Genomic DNA, 24,517 nt, shown 5'->3' with positions numbered 1-24,517 from the left:
GAAAGTAAGAAGAGAGGAGAGGCAGCAGCTCCCCCTCCCATCTGAGAGCAGCTCCAGGAAGTGACAGATATATAGTTTTTGCTTAAAGGGAACCAGAGAGGTTGGGGGGAAGCTTTAATACATACCTGGGGCTTCCTCCAGCCCCATAGGCACGGATCGCTCCCACGCCGCCGTCCTCTGCTGCCTGGATCCGCCGGTACCGGGTCCCGTCATTGCCGCTAGTCGGCCAGTCGGCCGGCGGACGCGGCCGATTCGCCGCATCACACGGAGCTCCTTCTATACAAGTACGCATGTGGCTGCCCGCTGTGCAGCCGCATGCGTACATGTATGGAGGGAGCCCCTGTGATGCGGACAATTGGCCGCGTCTGCCGGAAGTGACGGGCCCGGTAGGCCGGTAACGGCGGTTCCAGGAAGCGGAGGATGGCGGCGTGGGAGCGATCCAGGCTTATGGGGCTGGAAGAAGCCCCAGGTATGTATAAAGGCTTGTTCTTTTTTTTTCAGCCCGTCCCTCTCTGGTTCCCTTTAAAGAGAACCTGTACTGAGTAAAAATATTTAAAATAAACACATGAGGTAACTTCAAATGAACATTGCATAGTTACCTTGCCATCAGTTATTCTCAGAAGCTTACCATTTTCTTCTGAAAATAATCCCTTCCAGTTCTGACAACATTTTGTCAGATCTGAAATATATCAGTTGCTGTCAGTAAAATATCAGTTGCTGTCAGTTATAGCTGAGAGGAAAACTGATGTACCAGGTAATGTCCATGTTTCCCTATGGCTCAAGTGGGCGATGTTACAGTTTAACTGGGTGCTGACTAGGAAGCTGTTATGGGGTAACGGCCATTTCAAAATGGAGGACGGAAAATTCCCTTGATCACAGTGAACAAACAGGACGCGGAACAGGAGAAAGACACTGAGGAGTAGACTACATGGAAGGTAAGTATGACTTGTGTATGCTTATTTTGACTTTTACATTTCAGTTCAGGTTTTCTTTAACCCTTGTAGGGCAAGTTTGTATCAGGATGACTCCTGTTACTGGCCAGCTTTAAGGCAGGGATCACACTTGTGCAGTTCATGTAATGATTTTCTATGGGGACGCTGGATTTTAAGGCAGCGTCTCTGATTCTGCGTAGTGTTTCCTCATCGAAATCACTGGGTAATTTTAAAGGCCCATGCGTTAAAACGCACACAAAACGCACATATCATGCGCAAAACGTATGCGGCTTCCATAGGCATATGTGTGACCACTGCCATAGATGCAAAAAGTAAGCTTTTAATATATAGACCTCAATTCGTAAAACATTGCCGCATGCGGTAATACTGAAAACAGCTGACTTTCCTGACCACTTAGCAATGTGTCAATTCATAAAGGCTGTTACAGCATGAAAAGCTGACATTACCGACCAAGGAGATAAATTACCGACTTGGCTGTAGTTACCTCCAACACATGTCAGTAAATTGTCAACAAATGTCAGTTCATAAAGCCTTCAACAAGCAGTAAGCCTGACGATAGTTACCGACACCTCTAATGAGGTCTTAACAATGCAAAGTACAGGGAGCCAAAGTCTGTGCAGGGAGCCGAAGTCTGTGTGAGTCATCTGTGCAGGCAGGGAAAGTCTGTGCGAGTCATCTGTGCAGGCAGGGAAAGTCTGTGTGAGTCATCTGTGCAGGCAGGGAAAGTCTGTGTGAGTCATCTGTGCAGGCAGGGAAAGTCTGTGCGAGTCATCTGTGCAGGCAGGGAAAGTCTGTGTGAGTCATCTGTGCAGGCAGGGAAAGTCTGTGTGAGTCATCTGTGCAGGCAGGGAAAGTCTGTGCGAGTCATCTGTGCAGGCAGGGAAAGTCTGTGTGAGTCATCTGTGCAGGCAGGGAAAGTCTGTGCGAGTCATCTGTGCAGGCAGGGAAAGTCTGTGTGAGTCATCTGTGCAGGCAGGGAAAGTCTGTGCGAGTCATCTGTGCAGGCAGGGAAAGTCTGTGCGAGTCATCTGTGCAGGCAGGGAAAGTCTGTGTGAGTCATCTGTGCGAGTCATCTGTGCAGGCAGGGAAAGTCTGTGTGAGTCATCTGTGCGAGTCATCTGTGCAGGCAGGGAAAGTCTGTGTGAGTCATCTGTGCGAGTCATCTGTGCAGGCAGGGAAAGTCTGTGTGAGTCGTCCGTCTGAGTCATTTGTGGAGTCATCTGTACAGGGCAAAAGAGAGATCTCGCCACACTGCTCTACCGCTCAATGGGCTGCGGTAATTTACCGACCTTCAACGGCAGCTGGGGAAATCTCTATGAATTAGCACACAGACCGGGAAAATACCGAGTGCGGTATTTTCCCGACAAGATTTTTTTTTATCGCACTGCTTTTTATGAATCAAGGCCATAGTAATGCCTGGCAGGGATAACACTTATCCCTGAGATTTTTAGCTGTTTTTTTTTTTGTTTTTGTTTTTTTGCACCATTCTTCATATTTGTGATTCTGAGTTTTGCGATTTCCAATTCTTCTTTTTTGTTTGCGTTTTAGAAGCAAATTTTCTGTGCATATCAATGAAGTTTATGTACACAAGTGTGTATGTACTTTACGCTACATTCATATGCAAATATGTGATGCAAAAATTTGCATTTTCACTAACTTGCATCATAAGTGATTCACAAGTGCATACACCCCCCCCCCCCCAAAAAAAAAAGCATACACGAAGGCCGTTTTGTCGATCGCTAGATGCTAGTGCATCGTGATTTACATGTAAATCGTGCAATTGTGGCAAGTGGAAAAATAAACTTTTGTAAGCGCTAATGCAATTGCGATTGCGCTTGCAAGTGGGTGTTTGAAATAAAAATATAGAATATTTGAGGTCCTCAAGTTCTTTTGTTGCATATCGGGCTGACACCACCTGGCTCACCTGAAGACTCTGCAGGGGCACTGGGGAACAACAGTTACATTGGGGGGAGACACCTTGGGGCCCCTACTGGCTCTGAGGCCCTAGGGCAATTGCCCCCTTTGCCTCTATGGTAGCGCCGGCCCTGCACATGGGATATTCTGTACATGTTGAGTTTACGTCTCCTGTACTTTGCCTTTCCGTCTCTGTCAGAAACTTGACTTTCTATTTTACACGTTGTTTGCAAGTTGTTCATACACTTGACTTTATTTGTGTTTTTACTACTTCGTCACACAGTTTTAGAGCACAGTGATATTTCTATTTCATTTGTTTAAGTGGTATATTATTTTACTCATTTTATCCTTGTATGCTCTTCAGCACTCTGATAAACATATTTGCCAATTATACAAGGACACCAATCTTCTTCACCAACTAACTTTATTACTGTTTTATCAATTTCTGCCAACATAGTACACTTTGTGCATATGGCTGCTGCTGGTATAGTGGGTGTTGTTGTTAGTGGGTGCTGCTATCAGCAGCACTTGCTATGCCAGCAGCACCCACTATCAGCACTGCTGATAGTGGGTGCTGCTGGCATAGCAAGTGCTGCTGATAGAGGGTGCTGCTGGCATAGCAGGTGTTGCTGATAGTGGGTGCTGCTGCCATAGCAGGTGCTGCTGATAGTGGTTGCTGCTGGCATAGCAGGTGCTGCTGGCATAGCAGGTGCTGCTGGCATAGTGGGTGCTGCTAATAGTGGGTGCTGCTGACAGTGAGTGCTGGTGGCATAGTAGGTGCTGCTGATAGTGGGCGCTGCTGACAGTGAGTGCTGGTGGCATAGCAAGTGCTGCTGATAGTGGTTGCTGCAGGCACAGTAGGTGCTGCTGGCATAGTGGGTGCTGCTAAAAGTGGGTGCTGCTGACAGTGGGTGCTGCTGGCATAGCAGGTGCTGCTGATAGTGGGTGCTGCTGGCATAGTAGGCCCTGCTAATATTAGGTGCTTCTGGCATTTCAGGTGCTGCTGATAGTGGGTGCTGCTGGCATAGTAGGCCCTGCTAATAGTAGGTGCTTCTGGCATAGCTGGTGCTGCTGATAGTGGGTGCTGCTGGCATAGTAGGACCTGCTAATAGTAAGTGCTTCTGGCATTGCAGGTGCTGCTGATAGTGGGTGCTGCTGGCATACCGGTAGCAGATGCTGCTAATAGTAGGTACTTCTGGTATTTTAGGTGCTGCTGATAGTGGGTGCTGCTGGCATAGCAGATGCTGCTAATAGTAGGTGCTGCTGGCATAGCAGGTGCTGCTGATAGTGGGTGCTGTTGGTGCTGGCATAGCAGGTGCTGCTGATTGTGGGTGCTGCTGGCTTAATAGATGCTGTCGACAGTGCGTGCTGCTGGCATAGTAGGTGCTGCTAATAGTGGGTGCTGCTAGCACAGTAGGTGCTGCTGACAGTGGGTGCTGCTGGCATAGTAAGTGCTGCTGATAGTGGGTGCTGCAGACATAGTGGCATAGCACACCTCACCGCCCCCCTTCATTCACCATCTGTGCCTTTTCCACCAGCTCTTCCTTCTCCTCCTCCCCGATCTGGACTTCTCTTATCTTCTGTTGTCCCAAAGAAGTTACTACAAAAAATGGCCGCTGGAGTCGGTGACGCCAGCGCCAATTTTTCTACAGTCCGATAGTTATTATTGAACTATGCCGAGACAGCACAGGAGAGTGGGGTGGGGGGCCCAAGGAGAGGGAGGGAGGATAGAAGTTGGGCCCCCTTCCCACATCCTGAAGCCTCTTCCTTAGGCTGACTCTGAGCATTGGGAGCGGGGCCCACTGGAGGATCCTCTGGCGGCCCAGTACAGCCTTGTGTACAGAATAAGCTATGAAGGCCCTTTCATATTGGTGCGGTGTAGCAAATTGCCACACTGTTACCGCAGCCTAATGGAACCCTATGGGGAAGTTCATACTTCCCACGCAAGCGGTACGCTGCGCCGGAAGTGCTAAATTTAACTCTAGCGCAATACTACGTCATCGTGCAGGACCCGCGGCGACCTGTGGCGATCTGTATCGGTCTGGAAGTCATGTTAGTCTATGGTGACGTGGGGCTTTTTAAAACGTTGGCATTGCAACGTCCGAAGCAAGAAGTGACCGCAAGTGCGCATCACTTCCTGCTTGGCTGGTGGCCAGACAGGGAACACCGTGTACTAGTGCGTAATTCCCTGAAGGCCTGTTTTTGGCGATGCGATGCATCAGGCTACCACCAGGTGCAGTGTGAAACCAGCCTTAGGGTTTTTTTTTACACTACACAAAAAGTCCTGCATGCAGGCTTGGATTTATAGCAGCCTATAGGCACAGATGTCCTGGCACCCTAAACCTTGCCCACCAGGAACTCAAAACCCCACCAAACTGCACCGCAAGTGTGCTGGCTGGCCCAGCTGTCACGTCTCCCTTACCGTTACAGCTAGCTTCAGGTGTCCCTTAGTATTAGGTATCCTCAGTATGAAGTAGCTAGTGGTGCCCCCCGACTGAGGGGAGATCATTCTCATCAGTGGAATCCCAAGAGCTGGGTGAGCAACCTCATTTGCCCTCCCCTCGGGACTCAGCATAGGGAAGGAGGGAGGTGCTAGGGGAGGGGGGTGAGCCACCTTTCTATCAACAGTCGCCCGTAGGCACATGCCTACAGTTCCTTATGGTAAATCCGTCCCTGCCTGCATCACATCTGAATCTCATTGCAATTTGCAGTGTAAAAGAAGCCTTATAGTGTGTGCTAATGTTTGTTAACTAACTACATAGTATGCACAATCCCTTCTTGAAAAAGCTACTGTAGTTTTGTTTGACTCCAGTCCCCATTGTCCCAGCACAGAACTTGTTTCAGCACATGCTGTGTGTGGACAATGGACTAATGAGGGCGGAGTCATTTAGACTGAATTCATGTTTATGTCTCCTCCCTAAAATACAGACATGGGAGTTGAATGGAGCTGTGCAGCCTTGGGGTGCACACACACATACAAATCACTGACCCATTTTACCACCTCTGTGTAGCAAGAGAACCAACAGATTTTGAATGCTATGACTACATTGTGTAGGTAACCTCTCATACCACATGGCAGTGGTAAAATTAGCCAGTCATTGGCCAATCAGAATTGGATGTGTGTATGAGGCTTAATGTTGGACATCAATGTTTAGGCCGGATTTTCGCCTAAGTTTTGTGTTGCTGTGGGGATGCAATGCTCCTGCTGCATCCCACCGCAAGGCAAAAATGACTAACATATGCGGCAGAGTGCGTAGGCGGGGTCACGTGGATAGCACCGCCCCCCAACCCTCCCCCACACTCACCCCTCACCCTCCTCGTCCAATGACATACTCTCTGCTGTACAGGAAGTACGTCACTGAGATTGCCGTTGTATTGACGTCATTCTGTGCATGCCCGCCACAATGCCAGCGCTAACCTTTTTATAAGGTATGTGTATCCATTGATATGCTTGGCACCATTGCCTTGCATTGCGGGGCGTAACTAGACTTAGTAGGGCCCCCGGCAAAAAATTATAGCATGGGGCCCCCTTGGTCCCCAAATTCCATGCGGGTCACAGGATCAGGAGCCAGCAAATGGCAGCAGAGTGTGTTCTGCTGTGAAGCAGTGTCTGGAAGCAGGACAAAATTACACACGCTCCCCCTACTCGCTATCCTGCATGGTGGTAGGAGGTGGCAGGGACAGTTTTGGAGAGCAAAAGGGGAGAGGTTTGTTTTTGCTAATTGGTTGCACTTGCAGTCAGGGAGAGGGGGGAGGAGGGCCCCCCCAAAGCCTCTGGGCCCCCCTGCGATGGCAGGCATCGCAGGGTGATTGCATTACCCTGCAATAAAACAGGCTAACACAACGCACACTTGCAATGCGAGTGTAAAAGGGGCCTCAGTCAGCTTTGGATTTGTAGCACCTTTAGAAATTACTGTTCAAAATGGAAACCGCACAACCACAGCACTAACACTGGGGTCGAACACATAGTAACGTCAATACAGCACCCATTCCCGACACACACTGACCATTTAATAAGTCGAGGAGCTACAAATTTAGGTTGCACATTTTTGTATGGAATATTTGATTTTACGCTTTGATGTAGAGTTTGTGTTGTCTATTTATCACTTTGGCCTCTGGATTTACATCACATCAGACAGAGTTGTATTATATGGTGATGTTAACCTTATTCCTCCTATTGTATTTTATTGATTAGGGGCTGGGACCCACTAAGGCGATTTTGGCAGCATTTTGGGATCGCCGACAATTGCCGACGATTTCCAAAAACGCTTTGCCAATGAAAGTGAGCAGTGGAGAACCCACTAGTGTGATTGCAATTAGGGTTAATCGCAATTGCAGGACATGCAGAATTGTGAAAGCAAGCTAAGTTCATCGTAAAGTAAATAAGCGCTGCATAAATCGCTTATCAAATCGCTTATGCAGCCCTTTGGGTTACGGAGCGATCGCGTTTTAAGTAAAACTTTAAATACTCACCTGGTGTCCGGATTTCTTTCTTCCGTCCATAGCCCCGCCCCCCTAAAGGAAGCAATCACAGGCGCTTCTCTGATTGGTCCTAGAGAAGCACCTATGAAGTCTTCCTTTAGGGGCGGGGCTACGGAGGGAAGAAGGACACCTGGTAAGTATAATAAAGTAAAAAAAAAATGAATCGCAAATTGGAAGCGTTGGGAAATCGTGATCGCAAACACCCTAGGAATCACTGCAAACAGAGCTGTGGCAATTTTAAAGTGTTGCAGCGCTTGCTAGTGGGTTCCAAGCATCACAGTGTAACCCCATGTGACATGAGATAACCAATGAGGGGCTTGATTCACAAAATGGTGCTGTTAGCACGGGCGCGCTAAACAGTTAGCACGCAAAGTGCCGCCTGTGGACTTTTGCGCGCAAAACCCTGCGCGTGGACTTTTGCACACTTAAACCCTGCACATTTGCGCGCAATAACGCGAACTTATGCACAAAAGTCGTTATCGCGCACAGATGTCTGAGATCGCGGGGTTTGGCGCGGCACTTTGCGTGCTAACTGTTTAACACGCCCGTGCTAACAGTTAGTACGGTTTTGTGAATCAAGCCCGAGATGTGTATGCACAGTGCCAAACACAATAATCACCAGGCTGTATTCCTTTCTTTTTGTTTTCCTGCCCGAAAGAGATAATCTTTAGGCATGCAACTAACCGCTTCTCTCTTGTCGGATTATAGCAGAACTCTCACTGTTAAGGAATTACAGAAACTTTTTTTCCTGCAGAGAACAACTTTTGTGAGCAGGGGATAGATAAAAATGGTCAAAAGTTCATGTATTTTAGCTCTGGGACACTTAATCGGATTAACCATTTTTGGAGCGATCGCGGTACAGTGCTTATAAAGCAATGACATTGCAGAAGTGTCCAGTAATTTTTACCGCACTAATCGGAGTGAAATCACTTGAGTAAAATGCGAGCGTTAAGCGCTAGAGTTTTGCGATTTTAGATGTGAATGGGGCCTTAAAAATCGGCCCTAGGCTAAGTCAGTGAAATTGATCCACCAGTTGGATCAGACATGATGCCCGATATCGGTTGCTTGTCATTTTTTAACTCAATTGTAGTCTGATACGGGGAGATCTGTAATTCATCAGCTTAAAGGGACCCTGAGCAGTAACCTAAATTCAAATATTTCACTTACCTGGGGCTTCCTCCAGCCCAATGTAGGCCGCGAGGTCCCCCGGCGTCCTCCTGGCTCCTCTCTGTCTCCCGCCACCGGCTCCAGTTACCGGCAACACCCAGGTGTCAGGGCAACTATTCCTGGATCCTGACGCTAGTCGTCATCACGCAGGCTGCTACGCGTCAACATGGAGGCCGGCTCTAACTCTAAACCACGCATGCATAGGCCTGTCACGCTGGCCGGCGTGATGACGCGTAGCGGCCGGCATGATGACCACGAGCCTCAGGATCTAGGAAGAGTCACCCGACACCCGGTCTGGGAGGTAATGGGAGCCACCAGCCGGGACACGGAGAGGAGCCAAGAGGACACCAGGGGACCTCACGGCCTACGGTGGGCTGGAGGAAGCCCTAGGTAAGTGAAATATTTGAATTTAGGTTACTGTTCAGGTTCCCTTTAAGCCTCAATTTTCAGGAGTTAATAACTCTACCAACACTTTTTTTTTAAGAGATAAATGTTTTTATTATACACTTTTCTATATAGATATATTTCAGTTAAAATTTTCCCTTAGTAACCATCTGACCAGAATTATCATAGCAAGCTCCAGGGTAGGAACACACTAGGCAGAATCGCGTGAGTTTTCCTCATAGCTCATAGTGGAAACCGCATATGTTCCTACCCTCAGACTTCTGAATCATGGTTGGATTGATCACGTAGAAGAAAGCATGTTCTTGGGCTTCCTAGCAACCCTGGAACTTACTTTATGACTAAAAACTTTGCATTTGGGATTTTGTATAAATCTGCACAGTTAAGTGAAAACTTCCTTTAAAGCAGATTTGAATTATTTTACACATTTTATACATAAACCTAATACCTTGATCAGCATGTTGCTGCTATCCCTTCGCACCCTATTTCGATGCTCTCGTCTGCTCCAGGCACATTCAATTTCTATTCTAAAACCTTGCATAAATCCCCAAGATGGCCGCGACCCGGGAAGTACTTCTGGGGCATTGTGGCATGCACACTACTTGTGCACTTCTCATTACAGACGTGCACGAGAGGACATCAGCCTTGAGCATGTGCTCTATGCCCTCTCGTGCACATCGCCATCGCATATGGAGTCGCAGAGCCGAAATCTGGAGTGCCAGAGGACATAATAGCAAGTGGCATGTGCCGACTATGGCAGCTCTCTCGCTGTCTTGCCTGTGAAACAAACACAGGCATGAGCCACGCAAATGACTAGCGCACACACAATGATGTCAAGGATGACGTAGTCTGTGGGCGAAAGTGGGCGGAGTGGGGGAAGAACAGCCGCCACAGCTACGTGTCTTCCTTTAGATTGAATATTCGACTTTTAGGATAAAAAAAATTAATGGAGAGGAGACTGGAAAAATCGACAAATGAAAAAGGAGGACACCTGCACATCTTAGTGTGTCTGAATTAAAGTGACGTACCTAAATAGCAGTTTTCAATTGAAAAAAAAATGATTCAGTTCTCCTTTAATATCTACTGCACATTTTTGTTTTTGCGGTTGTAGAACATAAACAAAGTTCACAAATGATGATAAAGAACTTCACTAGTGATGGTCGTGTGTCTAGGAGAACTCATGGAGAAGCATGTGATCAGTTTGGTCAGGTGATAGATAAGCAAGTCTCTGATTTGCTAGCCATGATCATGTGTTTAAGCAGGATGTGATCACAGCAAATCCGCTGATCAAACAAATCACATGCTCCTCCACCAGTTCCCCAAGAGATGACTATCACTAAACTTCACAGTCGTGTGTGGCACAAGGCAGGAGCCAAAGTTAGGTGTCTAAAAAAGGCAGAGAGAAATATCTCCAGGATAAGGAATGATCTGGGTTTCCATCAAAGAAGTATTTGTAGACCAGGTCTTATTCTTTCCAGACTCTTTAAGGTTTCTTCAGCCTGCTTAGAAAAGTCATTTGTGTTAATCCTGCAAAGAGGAAAACAAAATGGCGTTATTAAAAGACAAAATCAGCTTAGTGGAAACTGCTTTCAGTGTTGGGCCAGAAACCCACTGGGAGCGCTTTGCTAAGCGTGAGTGATTTGAAAAAGCTCTTGGTAATGCAATGCTATGGGGGATTTTTATAAAATCACATCACTCAAGTTGGATCACACCCATAGCATTACATTAGCTAGAGCTTTTCAAATCACAAAGAGCTCAGAAAAGCTCTCCTAGTGGGTTTCTAGCCTTAGATAGGGTTATTGGAGGAATACTTGTTTATTTTAATGAGTGAAAAGGTTTAAGTTTTGTTCAGGATTCAGGAAGTTAGGGCTAGGGGATGTTTTTTGGGTTACTGGAACATCTGTGTACATCAGGACGTATTACATTGTAAACATAAATAGGAATATAAGATTAGAACATAATGGACACTTAAACATTTTCATTGAATGAGGTGCTAATAGAGAAGAAAAATAGGGACATGCATGCCACACTCACAGCTCTGAAGGTGTTGGGTTTTATTTATGTAAACCTTGTGATCTTAAAACAAACCCGTGAGATCCAAAGGAGAAAAAGTGATATACTTACCTCTGTAGAGAGAAGCCTCTAGATCAGGAGTGTCAAACTCAAATACAAAGTGGGACAAAATTGTACATTGGGACCAAATCATGGGCCAACCTCAATGTCTACTGGCCACCTTCCTCCCTTATAAAGTTCCCTGGTGTCCAGTGCTCCCCTTCAACCCCTATACAGTTCCTTGGTATCTCCCCAATATACAGTTCCCTAGTGTTTAGTGCTTTCCCCCTTCCTCCCCCATAATGCTTCCCAGGTGTTCTAAGGCTTCACCTCCAATATAGCATCCCCGTTGGTCTAGAGGGGCCAAACATAATGCAAAGTGGGGAAACCACTTGAGGGTCAAATTGAATGGCTCTGAGGGCCAGATTTGGCCCACGGGCCAGAGTTTGACATGTATGGTCTAGATCAAGCTTTCTCAACCAGTGTTCCCTGGAACCCCAGGGTTCCTTGAGTACTCTGCAGGGGCTTCTTGTCATTTTCCCCATCGTGGTGGTGGGGTAAGTATGATAGAGCACATTATAATGGGGGGTTTTGTAAAAAAGCGCATTGCTAAAAAAAACCCCACTAGAATAAGGAGATACTGTAGCAGGGGTAGTAAAATAAACAGCCACGACTTCTTTTAAAGTGAATGGGAACCGCATTTAAAAAAAAATGAGACAGATACTTACCCAAGGAGAGGGAAGGCTCTGGGTCCTATAGAGCCTTCCGGCTCCTCTCCTGGTCCCCTCGTTCCAGTGCTGGCTTGCCCGGTAGCAGTATTTGACTTATTTAGTCAAATACTGCTTTACCCGGCCGAAGGAGGCTTTAGAAGTCTTCAGGGAGCCCGAGTGCTCCTGAAGAAGGGCGGCCCTGTACTGCACCTGCACAAGCACCACTGGCGAACGGAGGGGGCTATTCCGGGTGTCTGGAACCTCCCCCCTGTACTGAGCTGTGTATTCAGCCAGGGAAGCCCGCATAATATAAACAGCCTCATTCTCCCTCCCTTCTTACTTCTGGTGCCTCCCTCCAGCGATTTTTGAATGAATTGCTCAAAAACATGCTACATGCAGTATACATGCGATTTTGAAAAAATCACAACGCTGCTGTGGGAACACCCTCATAGGGTAACATTAGCCAAGCGCTTTTCAAATCACTGTTGATTTGAAAACCGCTCAGAAGCACTCTTGGTGTGCACCAGCCTCCTTCATTCACCTTTGTTTCCATCTTCCCCTAGAGCTGGCTGTGTGTTCTTGTCATACAGGAAAGCTAAATAAAAGTGCAATCCTGGTGAGGCAAAATATTATTATTTAGTATTTATATAGCGCCGCCATCTTCCGCAGATGCATATATCCCTGCATCATATGGGTATCGCTTGCGCTATGTGACACTATGTAGCATATTCCACTGAATTGTCCAAACTAAGTCGATCTCCCGTTCCTCTCTCGGGGAGTTGTGCTAGCGCTGTACCCCGTTCACATTTGCTGCTACCAGAAGCCCTCAGAAACACTCGTGTCCTTGAGTACTTCCAAAGATAGGCAGCTCCGTAATACGCCAGTGCACTTTTGTGCATGGGCAGTATGGAGCCACCTGTATTCGGAAGCACTCGGGGACATACGTGCTTCTGGACCTTTCAGGAACCCCCCCCTTAAAAATCCTGCGTTTGCCCCTGAGCACGCTCTCTTGCACGCTCACGCCTGTGCAGTATGGAGCCGCACGTCTTCGGGAGGACACGGCTCCCGAAGACTTCCAAATACCCTTTCGGTGGGGGATTGAAACGGAGGGGAGCCAGCACAGGATAGAGGGCACCGAGAGAAGAGATGGAAGGCACTATACAACCCAGAGCCTTCCCTCTCCTTAGGTAAGTATTTGCTTCATTTTTTTTAAAAATGCGCTTCCCATTCACTTTAAAGACCATGCTTCCAGCAAAATAAATGCAGGGGTTCCTTAAGATCCAAATTTTTTTGCAGGATTTCCTCCAGGTAAAAAACGTTGAGAATGACTGCTCTAGATCCTCCAGAAGCTTCCCGTATCCTCCTCCCAACCACCAATCCAGTGCTGGGACCTCTAGAAGTTCATGGCCATGACCCCGTCCATGAACAAGCTTGGCGGAAAAAGACAAGCTCAAAAGGTTCTATGCTACTGCACAGTGCTAGGCACGAGGAATCCAGTGCAGTGCAGCTGTGCTCATTCATGGACAGGAGGGCGGCCATGTGTACCACTCGACAAAGCGCTTGTCTTCAAGGTCCCGGGTGTCCCAGCACTGGATTGGTGGAGCAACTAATGGATTATCCAGAGACTTCCCTCTAATGAGGTAATTACCCATTTGGAGCACCGTTTTCCCCTTCAGGTACACTTTAAGCCTCCAACTCCCATAGTATTACATAAAACAGTATTAGATTCCTTGCCAAAGCATTGCTGCATCACGTTCGACCACCATCACATCACTACTAATAACGTGTAGGAGAGACCTTCCATACTTTACTGCAGACCAAACAGCCTACACAACAAGTGGCTGATTTAATTGCTTTTTATTCCATTATTTCATCTCTTGCCTTTTCATTCTTTATTTCACAAAAGCTGTCCCCACAATACATTCCTTCATTAATCTCCAGATACCATTCTTCATGGATCCTTCGCTCCAACCACAAAACCCTCCTGTCCTCCATTTTGGTCACCTCCTCTCACTCTTACATCCAGGACTTCTCACGAGTGTCACCTCTCCTTTGGAACTCTCTCACAGCCTGTCCATCATGCTCCTAGCCTGAAAATCTTCAAACGCAACCTCAAAACACACCTCTTCCGAAAAGCTTATAATGTGTTACAGCTAGCTATCTGCTAACCACTTTATTTCCTCCTCTAGTGTCTCCAACCCACTACCCTCTAGATTACAAGCTCACAAGGGCAGGGACTTCCCTCTAGTGTTTACTGTTTCTTTTGTTCAACATCCAATGAACATGTACCAGTAATGGTGATGTTTTCATTCTACACATGAGTTGTATGTATTTGTATTTGTGTTGCTGGATGTTCTGTTTGTACGGTGTGCTGAACTTCTTATGTATCTATGCTCCCCACCTGTGTTTTGTACTATGTACAGTGCTACTGGAAGATGTAAGCACTATATACATATCACAGAGGCGCTCAAACCTATTGCTTGACCCACTGAGGCACAGTATTCGACCTGAAGAAGCGGTGTTTACCGCAAAACGCGTTGTCAGTCATAAAGTTTCTACTTTTCTCCGAATTGAATGGACGGACTGCTTCTTTTGAGGTAGGACCTTCCATCTTTTATTATCGAAACTAATGCTCTTCAATATATGAGATACACCAAATCTGTGCAAATAGATTGGGCGCCTCCTCAACCCTCCTACACACTATATACATACAATTGATAATTCCACTAGCCTCTATGTCTCCATGTTCAATCCCTTCTTCCATCTGTTATATAAGCGCTATCTTCGGGAGCAGAACATTTGGGAGCATGCTAGTGGCAGAAATTTGAATGCCACCACAGGCACCCATAGAAATATCGGTAATAGTGGGGAATTTGGGCACCCGCAGCTCCCAATAAATTTCGGGTGCCAGGGAGTGGCATAGCTAGAGATTATGGGGCCCCATTGCAAAACTTTCAAGGGGCCCTCTAATGTATGCACTCTTTAGCTATGCCCCCTGCCCCATATCCAATGGATTTGAGTTAATTGGCAATTTAAATTCTCGTGGAATACGCATTGTATATAGTCCATGGGGACTGAGAGGATCGAGGAATACAAGAAAATTTATAGTGAATGCATCAAGCACCACCTGGGACCCTCTGCTCCAGGGCCCCATAGCAGATGCTATGGGTGCTATGGCTATTGCAACGCCCCTGGTGCTGGGGCTGCCAAGGTATTTGTAGTCTTATTTTGCATTGTGGGTGGCCCAGGCATCCAATATTTATTAGGAGCTGCGGGTGCCAAATTTCCCACCATTCCCAATATTTCTATAGGCGACGGTAGCAGGAAAAAAGGGCGCAGGATGAGGGTGGATGAAAAGGGCACCGCCATAGACTTAAAGGGAACCAGAGATGAACGTTTCACATAAAATAAACATATCAGTCGATAGCTTGTAAAGAATAAATGCTCTACCTGATAATTTCGCCGCTCTGGTGTGCCCTTTTTAGTGTTTTTTATCCATTATTGCTCCAGGAAAAATCATATATGGCCGCCGGCTCATATCCCTTCTGCTTCCGGGTTATGAGTTGTTCTGGATGTGCTGTCTAGGCTATATGAGACTATGCTGCTACCTAGGCTATATGAGAAAGGCTGCTGCAGCCTTTCACCTCTGTGCTTTCATTTTGGTATGATGTGCCACTGCCTGTAGGAAGTGTCTCTCATAGGAATTAAACTGCAGTCATCATCATTATCTATACAGACAGAGCACACAGATCATATTGCAGCCACACTTGTCTGTTTCAGAGCTTCTCTCTCAGCAGGAGCAGCCCCTCCCATGTCATCACAGCTCTCATTATGCAAAGCAGGAAATCTGAGCCAAGAGGTGGCAGGCTTGGGCTTGAAAAGACTCCACAGAAGAGTGACTCAGCTAAAATGATTCTATGTGTAAAAGGGTGTTTCTGCAGAGGGAGGGGTTAGGGTTAGGCAAGTTGGGTTAAGCTGTATTGTTGAATTACGTAACGATTTTTAACATTAACCTCCCTGGCGGTACGCAGTTTCAATGTCTGCGTCCGCGGGAGGATTTTTGCCTATAAAATGTTATTTATATTCTTCAGCTAGCATTTCACTAGCTAAGTATGCCCCCCAAGTGCCTCCGGTCCCCTCTGATCCCCCCGATCGCTGACGGTAATATTTACCCGTCTGCGATCACGCGAGAGACGCAGCTTCTACATACAGCTTCACTGTCGCTATGGCAACGATCTGACATGAGGTCATGACATCATTGACGTCATGACCTCATGCGCAGTTCCGATCCTCCCCATAGCGAAGGCGGGAGCTGATTGGGAGGCTGCGCCATTGCGGGATCCCTGGGGGATACGTATACCGGCGGCAATCGGCAGTGATCAGAGGGGACCGGAGGCACTTGGGGGGCATACTTAGCTAGCAAAGTGCTAGCTGACGAATATAAATAACATTTTATAGGCAAAAATCCTCCCGGGGCCATGTGATCCCCTGCGGTGGCTAGCCCGATCCTAGGTTAGGCTTACCACCATGGAAGTTAATATCTTTTCATTATTATTTCCCGTCTGTAATTACAATGGTATTTATCGTTAACCAAGTTTGACAACAATGTTTATCGTTATCAGATTTTGTTATCCACCCGCGCCAGTTGGTTATCAAGCCAAGCTCTTTTTTCGCCGTGCCTTTTTTTCATGCACGCATGGGCGACTAAAGTGTGGCACCCCAAAATCAGCATTTTTGTTAGTGGGAAACTAGAGTTATGTTTAGCTGTAGTAAAATATCAATATTTATTACCGATATTTTACTACTGTTTTTTTTACGCTGTAACCATAGAATATAGATAGATTTAACGATATTCTACTATCAGTCTTTCTGGGAGCGCACGTTTCCAGGTATCCTTTTTTTTTTTTCAATATCGGCCTATCTTTCTCCATTTTATCCCCTCCCGGGTCATTGGCAAACGCAGGGGGGGATTACAGCTGCCCAGAATCCCCCCTCAGACCAGGGCAGGTACAGTGTCTGGGGAGAGGCACAAGTTGAGACACCAGAATATCTGCAGGCATCCTGCAACTCACAGCACCATGCTGTTGCCTACACTATATGGGGCCCACCCACTTTCTGTCCCTGCTACAGTTGACTTTGGATGTAGCAGCAGTGTATGTACAGAGCATGGAGCAGCTCTGGAGAACTTAACAGAGTCCGATATATGCACAGCCCTGTGTCCTGCTGGGTGAATGCTTCACTTTCTCCTTCATTAGCAATGCCACCTGTCCTCATTATTATCTGTATCCAAACTGCTCCTGATCGATCCCGTTGTCGATCAGGAGCAGATTGGACATTTAGGAAATAATTGTCAGATCCTGTCAGTCGGATGGGAAATTGCATGAAGTGTACCCAGCATGACGTCCTGCCATATTGTTTTACTGTATATTGTACACCTTGACCTTTCAGGAATTACCCCCTTGAAAACCCTGGGTTTGCACCTGCGGGTAATATTCTTTATGATCTCTTCTCTCTACATCATCGACTTTCTCTATTACTTTATTTCTCTTTTCTCCTTTACCTTTATTTCTTTGCTTCTACCTTCCAGTTTATCTTTCCTTTTCCTTTTTTCTTTGTTCTCTCTCGCTGTTCCCTCGCTACCGATTCTATTAATTTGTCTTCATAGATCTCTATGCTCCGCTATAATTCAGTGTTCCCCAACCCTGTCCTCAGGGCCCACCAGGGGTGTAACTCTCTCTAGTCTCTGACGCGACTTCCTGTTTATACAGGAAGTCGCACAGGAGACTAGCGAGAGGAACGCACGCTGGAGCGCACGGAAAGTTTGTATCAGCCGCTGCCCGGACACTCATTTAAGCTGGAGGGGAGCGCAGAGGGGAGAGCCCCGAGGTATGGGGGGGAACGTCCCCCTTTCCCCACCGACTGTAGCCATGGCTTTCCCCTCATGCTGCGTCCCCTCCAGCCCTCCCCCCCCCCCCGTGGGAGCAGGGGCTGCAGGCCCTATTGTTACGCCAGTGGGGCCCACCAACAGTGCGTATTTTGTGGAAATCCACAGAAGAAGTTAATCAGCTCTGCTGAGACACTAATTACCCCACCTGTCCATGTTTGTGGTTTTCTGCAAAACGTACTGTTGGTGGGCCCTGAGTACAGGGTTGAGGGACTCTGCTCTATATCACCTCCTTTTGCCTCTTCTTTATTTAACTTAATTTTTTTCTTCTATCTGTCATCTTTCCTCTCCTTTATCTAGCTCCAATCTTTCCACTCTAATCCCTCTCTTATCTATCCGGTGCCCAGACCTTCTATTGTCTCTTTGCTGTACCCAGGAGCACTGAAATGTGAAAATTGCTCTGGTTCTTAAAGGATACCCGAAGTGACATGTGACATGATGAGATAGACATGGGTATGTACAGTGCCAAGCACACACATAACTATTGCGCAAAAAAAGGTGGGATCAGCGCATCACCAGGCCGCCTCTGAATGGCCTCAGCTCAGAGATGCGCTGAGCCCCCCCAGAAACTACAAACGCACCTTGAACCCAAACAGAGGCTCTGCATATACACCAAAAGAAAACTATTAAGTGGGAGCAGCTGACCAGAAATAAATCAATCAAAGATAGCAAAGAAATGAACAGCGCTACTTAAAAACAGATGAGTGCTTACCTGCAAAAAAGTGCAGGCCCCACTCATGGGATTCAAATACACAATGAGCATACACATGACCTGTCTACCACTTGGAGGATGTTAGACAGGTCATGTGTGTGCTCATTGTGTATTTGAATCCCATGAGTGGGGCCTGCACTTTTTTGCAGGTAAGCACTCATCTGTTTTTAAGTAGCGCTGTTCATTTCTTTGCTATCTTTGATTGATTTATTTCTGGTCAGCTGCTCCCACTTAATAGTTTTCTTTTGGTGTATATGCAGAGCCTCTGTTTGGGTTCAAGGTGCGTTTGTAGTTTCTGGGGGGGCTCAGCGCATCTCTGAGCTGAGGCCATTCAGAGGCGGCCTGGTGACACTTCATAATATAGACATAATAGGGTCACACTGTAGTCACTTCCTGTCTGAGTCAGGACTGAGTCAGCCACTTACATACCTGATATTTAACTCTTTCAGGCAGAGAAAGAAAAAAGGAACACAGCATAGTTATTTGTGTGCTTGGCACTTTACATACCCATGTCTATCTCATCATGTCACATGTCACTTCGGGTATCCTATAATGGGAAAAAACCCTTAGTGGTTAAGTGGTTAAGATGTTTTTGTATTTTTCAACACTCACCTGAGCTCTCTCAGTTTGGACCTCTCGATCAGCTCTTTGATGTACCCGCCACTGTTATCAGTGAGGTAATTAAGACCCAGATCTAAGAGCTCCAGATTTGGGTTGCCTCCCAGTGACCTCAGACACGGGCTGTACTGGTCATTCATCTTCACCTGCTGCAGCCTGGAGGAGACACGAGGCAGAACATTAAGTCTATATATTAAATCAGCTTTGCATACCTTCAACTTTTCATTACATTTTACGTTAAAGTGGGATAAAACTCTGTCATAACATTCAATAAAAATGTGTTTTACTACATTTTATTATCCATACAGTTATCATATTTTCTTTTGTGTACAAGTAATATTGTCTGTTTACAAATTACAAGTTCCCAAAGTACAGTGTATCTGCTCTGAAAGCTGGCATTGCATTTTATTGCATAGCTGCTGTATTTATGTATTAAAGAGAAACTGAAGCGAAAACAAATGAATGATGATTTGATTTGTATGTGTAGTACAGCTAAGAAATAAAATATTAGGAGCAGAGACATAAGTCTAATATTGTTTCCAGTACAGGAAGAGTTAAGAAATTCCAGTTATCTATGCAAAAGAGCCATTGAGCTCCACAACTTTCAAAGTCGCAGAGAGCTCTGTCTTCTGAAGCTTATATCTCAAGTGTCTGTCATTGTATTGTGTTTTTTTTCTGCAGAGGACAGTTCAAAAGTTCACTGGCCTGCTCTGTAAAATCATTTAGAATGCTGAGTAGTGTGTAAACTGCAAATATTAGAGCATGATGTAATGTTATAAAAAAACGGTATGACTGAAAATAAAAATATGAGAATATTTTCTTTGCTTCTAATGTTCTAGTAATTATCCGTACTACACAACCAATTCATTATATCATATATTTTTTTCGCTTTTCAGTGTCTCTTTAAAATCTATCTAGTGATCACTTCTTAGTTTAGTATAGCTCAATTTCAGCAGATGTTTCTGACAAAGGAAAGTAAACAAAAGATAACATTATCACCTCTTTGGATGTGGCCAGAAGCTTTCCACTGAAGCAAGGAGCTTTCCACTGAAGAACAAAGTGCTGTGTTTAACTGTTTGAATGCTGTTCTGCTACACATTTTTTTGTGTGGTAGTAGATTCTATGCTGTAAACAATCTTTTAGGCCTGGAACCCACTGCAAACCGCAAACGCTAAACGCAACCGCTAGCGTTTTGTCTGAGCGGTTTGCAAGCGGATTCATGCGCGTTTTTGGTCGTGTTTTGCAACATTGTATTTTTTTCCCCAGCGGGTGCCTAGCGTTTTGCGTTTTGCGTTTTTATCCTGATTGGTCCTGTGAATTATTTTTCATTTTGTTACAGTGTGCTGAACCGCAAAACGCTAGCAAAACCGCTCAGTTTAGGTTTTGCTGAGCGTTTCTGCTAGCGTTTCAATACTTTGCATTGAAGCGCTAACGCTCCCAAAATGCTGCATGTCCTGCGTTTGCGTTTCTGAGAAACGCAAACGCTCCTGTGGAAGTTGCCCCATCCATTAACATTAGCCCAGCGTTTTGGCAAACTGCTAGCGTATCGCAGTGCTGCCAAAACGCTGCCAAAAGCGCTCTTGTGGGTTCCAGCCCTTAGAGCACAGCGGAAATGCTGCATTTCATACCACTTTTAATACCCACTTCACACATGACAGAATTCATGTGCGTCTTCCATTTTTTTTTTTGCACATTCCTGTTCGTCGCACATCTAATTCAAGTCAATGGTATTCACATTTGACATGCATTGCTGAGCAAATTTTTGCATTCAATTTTTATGCAGAAAAAAAAGCCTTCGTGTATGCTTTTGTTCTGTAATGGACATGTGAATCGCATACAATGAGAGTCAAAAGAAATCCAAATTTTCCCACTCCAAATAGTTAATTACATTCAAACTCATTTAAATATTCTTCATTGATATAAATGGAAAAGTCGGAAAGTCAAAATTTGTATTAAAACTGCAAGGAAAGAAAAAGAAGAAGAAGAATCGGATGATGGAAAAAAGTGCAAAAAAACAGAATATAAAAAAAAAAGCAACTGAAAATTGCAAAGGTAAGTGAAAAGGCACCCTCAGGGCCCGTTTCCACTATCGCACTTTCCGCTGCGATTCCGCAGAGTTTCCCCACACATGAATCGCACGGGGAAACTCAGCCATAGGGGATAATGGCGCCGCGGCCGAATCGCTTGCGGGAGCGATTCGGCTGCAGCCCCCCGCAGAATTTGCGGCGGAGGCTGCGAATCCCATAGCCGTGCATGGCACGGCTCATGGGATTCGCCTGCGATCCCGCCCACTCGCTCAGTGCCGGCGTGCGTCTGTGAGACGCACGCCGCACTAGTGGAAAAGAGCCCTAATGGAAATGATAAGCAGGGTTTGCGAACTCTTTTTTGAAAGTTTACATCTTCCAATTCAAATAATTGTATTATATCTTTTTAAACTGTTGCTGTTACTACTAGTCTCGTTACTAGCCTCCCTGGCAGTATGATTATTTCAAAATTTAGGGTCTAAAAGCGTGACATTTTTTCACAAGCTTTTAGACCCTAAAAACATACCGTAGAGAGATCTGCAGCAGCTCCTGAATATAACTCACTCAGGCATAGCATTACCGCTCTGAGCTGCGGATTTCCTTCCTGAGCCTGACTCGGGATTACCGCTATGGAGGTTAAAGTATTCCTGAGGCGACATGTGACATGAAGGGATAATCATGTGTATGTACAGTGCAAAACATATTAATAACCAGGCTGTTTTACTTGCTTTATTTTGCTACATGAAAGAGTTAATTTCTAGGCATGGAAGTGACAGCTTCTGTCTTGTCGGGAAAATAGTAAACATCACTGATAAGCAAATTACAGCAATAAAAGTTTTCCTGGCAGAATACAACTTCTGAGGGCGGGGAGAGAGAAAATACATGGACTATTGATAGGTATGGTCGGAAATGTCAATTTCCGATTCTGCAGAAATTCCGATTTCCGGCAATGCCGATTACCGATTTCGCGGATTTCCGATCGGTTTCCGAGTTCGGATTTAATTTTTTGCATTTTCTGATTGGCCAAATACTTCTGAGTTTACTCTGCATTTTCTGATTGGTCCAATGCTACTGAGTTCTGTGAGTGGGCTAAAATTACTGAGTTGTGGTAATGCAGTATTTGTACAGAAATCTGGGCAATCTGTAACATTTGTACATGTGATTCTACTACAGAATTGTGTAAATATTGACATGGGGAGCAAGCTAACCAGAGTAGAGAGAGCTGTAACTTGATGTCCTTGCTGTCTGTTTACAGCTCTGAATCAAGCTACTAAGCAGAGTTAAGCTACAAGGTATTCAGCAGGACAGGTAGACAGTGAGAGAGAGATACTGGCTGTGTATGCATGTAGCACGTGTGTTTGCATTTCGTGTGCTCTACACAGTAATGCACATGCGGATGCATTCTCACCTTAGGTGTTTTGTGATTCTCCCTGAACCGTGGTACTCTTGAAAATGAACTCATTTTCAGTTGCAAACAGCCCAGAAAAAAAAGAGATGAAGTGTGTCATCTGCAAAAATGCATCCTCCCATGTGGTAACGCAGAGGATAGAAGTGCATGTTAATATGAAAGCTTCATATGTCCATGTACATCACAGAGCATGCGAAGTGCACCAATATATACATGCATACATATATAAACACATACATACACACACACATACACACCAGCCAGTACATCCTACATCAATGTAAGGCCTGGGACACACTAGAGATCACAAAACACAATCGCTAACACTTTATGTCAGACTAGAGATGGTCCGAACGGTTCGCCGGTGAATGGTTCCCGGCGAACTTCGGTGATTCGTATTCGCAGTGAACCAGGAACTTTTTTTTTAAAAAAAGTTTGGTTCGCATTTTTCCCATAGACTTTAATGCCCGCCGACTTTAGCAAAGTCCCCTTACATAGTAAAAACACAAAATTTGCAGGGTATGTAGAGGAGGGCAGTGACTATAAGAGGAAAATTTTTTTCAAAAAGACCTTATAGTTTTTGAGAAAATCGATTCTAAAGTTTCAATGTTCTTTTTAATGAATCGGTTCTTCTTTTAATGAATCGGCTCTTTTTTCTTTGAAATTTTAAAATCGATTTTCTCAAAAAGTATAAGGTCTTTTTGCAAAAAATGTTTCCTCTTGTTCCCACTGTTCTTCTTAACATTCTAGCTTTTAAAGGGGCTTTGCTATTAACCGCTAAAGTTGGTGGGGGTTAATTTTATCACGGTCAGAAGGAGAATTTACATTGATTCCCTCTCACCTCATTAGTAATCCATAGTCTACCATCTCACCTGCCTTAACCTCCCCCTTCAACTTTTTTATCACCAAAGGCATCTTTCCATCCAGACTCAAATGCCCTCATAATGACAATACTCTAAAAAAAAATCTTCTCTTAACCCCTCTTCCCTGCCCAACTACCACCCTATCTCTCTCCTCCCCTTCTCTTCCACACTTGACCTTAAACCTTCAGACTATAAAGCTTTTGGCCAGGGCTCTTTTCCCCTTTTGTCTCTCAATGCTGTGTAATGTGTGCTGATACCTCCCAACCCTGTGTAAAAAATATGCAGTTGATTTGTTCACTGCATCAGTTGTATCGTTTATTTTGTATTGTTATACCCTGTATGCTGTTGTACAGCGTCACGGAAGATCATGGCGCTATATAAATCAATAATAATGATACTAATTATTGAAAATAATACATTCAATATCAGCACAAAATATGTATATGTAATGATTACTAGGTAATGCCCAGTAATGTTGATCCAGGGATTTTATCTGATTGCCATCTGGAGTCGGGAAGGAATTTTTCCCTTTTGGAGATAATTGGACCATGCCTTGTGGGGTTTTTTTTCGCCTTTCTCTGGATCAACAGGGATATGTGAGGGAGCAGGCTGGTGTTGTACTTTGTTCTCTGGTTGAACTCGATGGACGTACGGTATGTCTTTTTTCAACCAATTTAATGACAATAACCACAATCTCAATAACAGTCAGGTAAAGCTGATGCAAAACGTTAGATTGTGAATGCTCAGAGCTTTGGCACAGTGCCGGAATTCTTACCATAGTTTAGATATTGTGCAGGTTGGATTGGAGAGAGCCTCTATGATGACGTGGAAATCTTTACCCATCAGGTTATTCTTTGAGAGATCGAGTTCCTCTAGGGTGGAGTTTTTATAGATTGCCTGAGCCAGCATGGTACAGGATTGGTCGAGGAAGGAATTTTCCCTCAAACTAAGCGGGAGAAAAAGTGGCGCAATAAATTTGATGTTAGAGTCAAACTGTATCTTAAGAATTATCAATACATATTATATCTATGCATTTAACAACTTAAAGGGATACTGTAGGGGGGGGGGGGGTCGGGGGAAAATGAGTTGAACTTACCCAGGGCTTCTAATGGTCCCCCGCAGACATCCTGTACCCACGGAGCCACTCACCGCTGCTCCGGCCCCGCCTCCGGTTCACTTCTGGAATTTTAGACTTTAAAGTCTGAAAACCACTGCGCCTGCATTGCCGTGTCCTCGCTCCCGCTGATGTCACCAGGAGAGTATTGCAC

At 45.4% G+C, this 24,517-nt stretch overlaps 1 protein-coding gene across 1 annotated transcript in view; it reads right to left on the bottom strand.

The window, feature by feature from the left end:
• Positions 1 to 8,988: 8,988 nt before the first annotated feature.
• Positions 8,989 to 24,517, bottom strand: part of LOC137532008 (NACHT, LRR and PYD domains-containing protein 3-like) — a 62,003-nt gene continuing 46,474 nt past the window's right edge. Inside the window, exons 8-10 of the mRNA XM_068252094.1 lie at positions 24,025 to 24,195; positions 18,949 to 19,110; positions 8,989 to 10,445 (exon numbers count right to left, since the gene is read on the bottom strand). Coding sequence (XP_068108195.1) covers positions 10,358 to 10,445; positions 18,949 to 19,110; positions 24,025 to 24,195 — 421 coding nt within the window. The 3' untranslated portion in view covers positions 8,989 to 10,357. The remainder of the gene's footprint in view (positions 10,446 to 18,948; positions 19,111 to 24,024; positions 24,196 to 24,517) is intronic.

Source organism: Hyperolius riggenbachi, chromosome 9 (assembly GCF_040937935.1).
Source record: "Hyperolius riggenbachi isolate aHypRig1 chromosome 9, aHypRig1.pri, whole genome shotgun sequence".
Taxonomy (NCBI): domain Eukaryota; kingdom Metazoa; phylum Chordata; class Amphibia; order Anura; family Hyperoliidae; genus Hyperolius; species Hyperolius riggenbachi.
Note: the sequence above shows the minus strand (reverse complement) of the source record. Positions and strands in the feature narration are given on the sequence as shown.